The sequence below is a fragment of the Chrysemys picta genome, chromosome 18, assembly GCF_011386835.1.
Source record: "Chrysemys picta bellii isolate R12L10 chromosome 18, ASM1138683v2, whole genome shotgun sequence".
Lineage (NCBI taxonomy): Eukaryota > Metazoa > Chordata > Testudines > Emydidae > Chrysemys > Chrysemys picta.
In genome coordinates, this window is record NC_088808.1 from 1,506,010 (window position 1) to 1,512,160 (window position 6,151).

General features: G+C 49.6%; 1 protein-coding gene across 2 annotated transcripts in view; it reads left to right on the forward strand.

Annotated features, from left to right (window-relative positions):
• LOC101946123 (ectonucleoside triphosphate diphosphohydrolase 8-like) overlaps positions 1-6,151 on the forward strand; it is a 71,880-nt gene that overhangs the window by 59,484 nt on the left and 6,245 nt on the right. For both annotated transcript variants that reach the window (XM_042855690.2, XM_042855691.2), the window contains exons 8-9: positions 4,781-4,891; positions 5,932-6,069. In XM_042855690.2, the coding sequence (XP_042711624.2) occupies positions 4,781-4,891; positions 5,932-6,069 (249 nt within the window). The remainder of the gene's footprint in view (positions 1-4,780; positions 4,892-5,931; positions 6,070-6,151) is intronic.

Genomic DNA, 6,151 nt, shown 5'->3' on the forward strand with positions numbered 1-6,151 from the left:
CTGATGGGCCTTCAGCCTCTCTCTTTTTCCACCTGGGCCCTCCTGGTGGCCCAGTCACCTGAACTTTAGGGCTTGGTGCTGCTAGTTTAACCCGGGGTGCCTCTTCCTTAACTAGTCAGGTCAGCTCCCTCGCCTCTCTACCAGGGCAACAACCTTGTCATAGGTGGAGGGTTCGTTCTGGCTTACCCAGGCACGAAGGTCTGGTGATAGTCCCCTCATGTATCGGTCGATGACCAGAACCACTAGTATCTCTTCCGGACTCCGGGACTCTGTTTGCAACCACTTTCGTGCGAGATGAATGAGGTCATACAATTGGAACTGTGGGGTTTTGTCTTCCTGGTACCTCCAACCATGATACTGCTGGGCCTGCACTGCTGTCGTTACCCCAGATCTGGCCAGGATCTCTGCTTTCAGCTGCGGGTCGTCTGCCGCAGCCTCTTCAGGCAGATCATGGTAGGCCTTCTGGACCTCCCCACACAGGAATGGGGCAAGGATGCCAGACCACTGATCTCGAGGCCAGGCCTCCCATAGGGCTGTCCTCTCAAAGGCCAGAAGGTATGCCTCTACATCATCCTCTCGTGTCATTTTCTGCAGCCAATGGCTGGCCAGTATGAGCTGCATCCCATCATGGCCGCGATTCAGCTCTGTAAAGGAGTTTACCTGGTTTACCAGTTCCCGCAACATAGCTCGGTCTTGAGCAGCCTGGTCCATCAGCAGGCGATTAGTCTCTTGCTGCAGCGGCACTGCCTCATGTTGGGCGGCTGCCTGGACACGGGTAGCCTCCTGCTGGGCCGCCGTAGCTTGTATCAGTGCCCGCACTGCGTCATCCATTGTGGTGAAAAAAAATAAACCCTCTCTTTTTTTTTTTTTAAATCACCATCCTTCTTCCGCTGCGCTGTGCACCTCAAGATCCCATTGATGACACCAGTGTGACAAAGTGCCTCCTCTATCTTGGTGGGTCCTGCGCTTATTGGCAGATTTTCTTGCCTCAGAGATTCACCATGAGGGTTGGGGAACAGCCCAGAGACTTTCCCCTCTGGAAGAACCCACAGTCCAGGTTAATTGGGAGGTTTGGGGGGAACCCAGGCCCGCCCTCTACTCCAGGTTCCAGCCCAGGGCCCTGTGGACTGCAGCTGTCTATAGTGCCTCCTGTAACAGCTGCATGACAGCTACAACTCCCTGGGCTACTTCCCCACGGCCTCCTCCCAACACCTTCCTTATTCTCACCACAGGACCTTCCTCCTGGTGTCGGATAACGCTTGTGCTCCTCAGTCCTCCAGCAGCACACCCTCTCAGCTCCTTGCACCTCTTGCTCCTAGCTCCTCACACTCACACCACAAACTGAAGTGAGCTCCTTTTTAAAACCCAGGTGCCCTGATTAGCCTGCCTTAATTGATTCTAATAGTTTCTTCTTAATTGGCTCCAGCTGTCCTAATTAGCCTGCCTGAACTGGTTCTAGCAGGTTCCTGATTACTCTAGTGCAGCCCCTGCTCTGGTCACTCAGGGAACAGAAAACTACTCATCCAGTGACCAGTATATTTGCCCTCTACCAGACTCCTGTACCCCACTGGTCTGGGTCTGCCACACATAATAGAGGCTTAACTTAAATGTATAGCCCAAATTAAAATACATAGTAAGAGAACCAAAAAAGTGCCACCATGGCTAAACAACAAAGTAAAAGAAGCAGTGAGAGGCAAAAAGGCATCCTGTAAAAAGTGGAAGTTAAATCCTAGTGAGGAAAATAGAAAGGCGCATAAACACTGGCAAGTGAAATGTAAAAATACAATTAGGAAGGCCAAAAAAGAATTTGAGGAACAGTTAGCCAAAGACTCAAAAAGTAATAGCAAAAAAAATTTTTAAGTACATCAGAAGCAGGAAGCCTGCTAAACAACCAGTGGGGCCACTGGACAATCAAGGCGCTAAAGGAGCACTCAAGGATAATAAGGCCATTGCGGAGAAACTAAATTAATTCTTTGCATCGGTCTTCATGGCTGAGGATGTGAGGGAGATTCCCAGACCTGAGCCATTCTTTTTAGGTGACAGATCTGAGGAACTCTGAAACAGATCTGAGGAACTGTCCCAAATTGAGGTATCATTAGAGGAGGTTTTGGAAAAAATTGATAAATTTTTATCCACCAGGACCAGATGGTATTCACCCAAGAGTTCTGAAAGAACTCAAATGTGAAATTGCAGAACTACTAACTGTAGTCTGTAACCTATCATTTAAATCAGCTTCTGTACCAGATGACTGGAGGATAGCTAATGTGATGCCAATTTTTCAAAAGGGCTCCAGAGGTGATCCCAGCAATTACAGGCCTGTAAGCCTGACTTCACTACCGGGCAAACTGGTTGAAACTATAATAAAGAACAATATTGTCAGACATATAGATGAACATAATTTGTTGAGGAAGAGTCAACATGGTGTTAGTAAAGGGAAATCATGCCTCACCAATCTACTAGAATTTTTTTAGGGGGCCAACAAACATGTGGACCAAGGGGATCCAGTGGATATAGTGTACTTAAATTTTCAGAAAGCCTTTGACAAGGTCCCTCACCAAAGGCTCTTACGCAAAGTAAGCTGCCACGGGATAAGAGGGAAGGAGCTCTCATGGATTGGTAACTGGTTAAAAGATAGGAAACAAAGGATAGATATAAATGGTCAGTTTTCAGAATGGAGAGAGATAAATAGTGGTGTCCCCCAGGGGTCTGTTCTGGGACCAGTCCTATTTAACATATTCATCAATGATCTGGAAAAAGGGGTAAACAGTGAGGTGGCAAAATTTGCAGATGATATAAAATTACTAAAGATAGTTAAGACTCAGGCAGACTGCGAAGAGCTACAAAAGGATCTCTTAAAACTGGGTGACTGGGCAACAAAATGGCAGATGAAATTTAATGTTAATAAATGCAAAGTAATGCACATTGGAAAACATAACCCCAGCTATACATATAAAATGATGGAGTCTAAATTAGCTGTTACCACTCAAGAAAGAGATCTTGGAGTCATTGTGGATAGTTCTCTGAAAACATCCACTCAATGTGCAGCAGCAGTCAAAAAAGCGAACAGAATGCTGGAAATAATTAAGAAGGGGATAGAAAATAGGACAGAAAATATCATGTTGCCTCTATATAAATCCATGGTATGCCCACATCTTGAATACTGCGTGCAGATGTTGCCGCCTCATCTCAAAAAAGATATATTGGAATTGGAAAAGGTTCAGAAAAGGGCAACAAAAAATATTAGGGGTATGGAACAGCTTCCATATGAGGAGAGATTAATAAGACTGGGACTTTTCAGCTTGGAAAAGAGACGGCTAAGGGGAGATATGATTGAGGTCTATAAAATCATGACTGATGTAGAGAAAGTAGATACGGAAGTGTTGTTTACTACTTCTCATAACACAAGAACTAGAGGTCACCAAATGAAATTAATAGGCAGCAGGTTTAAAACAAATAAAAGGAAGTATTTCTTCATACAGTGCACAGTCAACCTGTGGAACTCCTTGCCAGAGGATGTGGTGAAGGTCAAGACCATAACAGGGTTCAAAAAAGAGCTAGATAAATTCATCAAGGATAGGTCCATCAATGGCTATTAGCCAGGATGGGCAGGAATGATGTCCCTAGCCTCTGTTTGCCAGAAGCTGGGAATAGGTGACAGGGGATGGATCATTTGATGATTTCCTGTTCTATTCATTCCCTCTGGGGCATCTGGCACTGGTCACTGTCGGAAGACAGGATACTGGGCTAGATGGACCTTTGCTCTGACCCAGTAGGGCCATTCTTACGTTCTTATGTTGTATGTCAGGTGCAATTTCACGAGCCCCAATGTCCGTTTTTTTAATCTGTTTTCCACGATGGCAGCCCTAGTCGCTCACTGCCGATTTGAATTTAACTCACAGACAGACACTTACCCAGTGAACGCTCGCCACCCTCAGGAGGAGGGGGACAGAGCCCAGCCAATCACAGCCCTGCACCCTGCCCGCCAAACCAATCACAGCCTACAGCTCTCCCTGTCCCACCCACTCCAGACCGCCCAATTGGGGAAAGTTTGGAAAGTTTCTCAGTCTGGAATTTGACAGGGTGCGGGAAGTGGGTGGGTGTGCAACAAGTGGGGGGAAGTGCTCTCCTCTTCTTCTCTCAGGCAGGTGTGCTGCAAATGGGGGAGCACCTGTTTCTCTTCCTTCCACACTCCCACTGTGCATGCAAGGGGTGGGACCTTCTTCTCTCTTAGGTACCAGTGCAAATAAGGGGACACTGTCCCCCAATCGGAGCATCCATGTAAATATAGCGAGCAGTCCTCCCTTTCACCCCAGCTGTATGTGCAAAACAGGGAGCTCCCTTCCCATGCTCCCCAGAACGGGTTTGCTAACGAAGCAAATCTCTGTGTGTGTGTGTGTGTGTGTGTGTGTGTGTGTGTGTGTGTGTAAATGAAAATCCCCCCATGGGGGTGCACATTGTGCTTATTTACCCCTAGGATGTGTGGGAGAGGTGGCATCTCAGAAGTGGCATCTCCGGGGCTGGGAGGGAGAGGAGCCTGTGATGGGGAAGGAGCCTCGGGAGAAGGAACAGAGAAGGGGGCGGGGCCTCAGGGGTCTGGTTACCAGCCATGAGAAAGGTGGCAACCCTAGCCTGGATTTCCCTGAGCTCGTAAAAGGGAGAAGTGGTAGAGCACAGTTTGCAGGCTGGTACTTTATGCACAAGATCATATTCCTCAAAGTCAAGCCAACAATGGAGCCCATGCTCAGGCCTCCTATTGACCTATTGGTCTCTTGCTTTTCAGGCCTTCTCTGCCTTTTACTACACCTTCAGCTTCCTCAACCTGACCAGTGGCCAGCCCCTGACCATTGTCGAGGACACTGTCCAGAAGTTCTGTGCGAGAAACTGGACAGACGTACGTGCTGTGAGGGGGGATGGAGGCTACAGGGGAACAGGCAGGGGGGGATTGCAAAGCAAAGGGTCCTAAGAGGGGAGGGGGAAGGGAACTCTCCCAGGCGAGGCCCCACAGCACAAGGCAGACCAGGGTTGTTGAAGGGGTAGGTGGTATCACCAAGCTCAATGCCCTGGGAATAGTCAGAGGGCTAGTGATCTCTGCTCTGAGCTGCCCACAGGGGTGCAGGCTCAGTTCCTAGGCCCAGCCACTCTCCCCAGGCTGGCAGGAGCCTGAAGCCCTGTGGATGCAGCACGCTCCCACTCTGGTGGGAGGCAGCACATCCTGTCATTCCGTGGTACCCTTTGTGGCAGCCAGAAGCCATGCTGATGGGCTCCCAGCTGGCCACCATCAGGAGTGAAATGGTCCTGAGTGATTAATTTAAATCAAGGGGAGGGGACAAAACTACCCAAAGCACCATCTCCCTCCTGCAGAAAACATCCTGCAGCTTCCCCAGGATGACCAATGTCACTCCCACACAGGGCCGAGGAGTGGGAACAGCCAGTCAGCACCAGAGGAATTTTCACTGCTGAGGTCGCATGTACCCAGCTGCTGTGCTGTACAACCCCCCCCTGTCTGGCCTGGTGCACTGGGACGCTCTCAGCGCAGATCCAGCCTACAGAAGGGCGGGTGTTGTTGGGGTGGGCGCACAGCCCCCTGGCTGGGGAGAGCAGGGCAGTGCAGAGGCAGACTGGACATTGGTCCCGCTGGGGACAGAGAATGAGGTCATGGCCATGTTGTACATGATTAACATTGGGGTAGGGCAGCCAGCCCAGTTGCTCGATCACAGCTCATTTGATGAACTAGGAAATACCTGCCTGGTCCATGAGCAAGCACCTGTCTCTGTATCCTGGAGAGATGTGGGCCATCAATCCCTCCCTCCACACCTCAGACTGTCAGGGAGCTGCCAGGACACAGTCTGCCCCTGCTGTAGGCTCAGAGCTCCTGTCATGCTGCTGGTGTTAATGTCCCTTCTCTCCCCTGTGCTGATTGTTTACCCCCAGTTGAAATCCAGCTACCCCAAAGAGAAAGATCAGTGGCTGCGAGAGTACTGTGCCAACGCCAACTACATCCTGGTGCTCCTGCTCGATGCCTACAAATTCAACCAAACCAGCTGGAGCAGCATCAAGTTCCAGATGAAGGTAAGCGAGAGTCTGAGTGCAGAGGCTAGGAGGAAGAATCGCACATCAATCTGCTTGGAATCAGCACGGCTCAGTTGGTGGC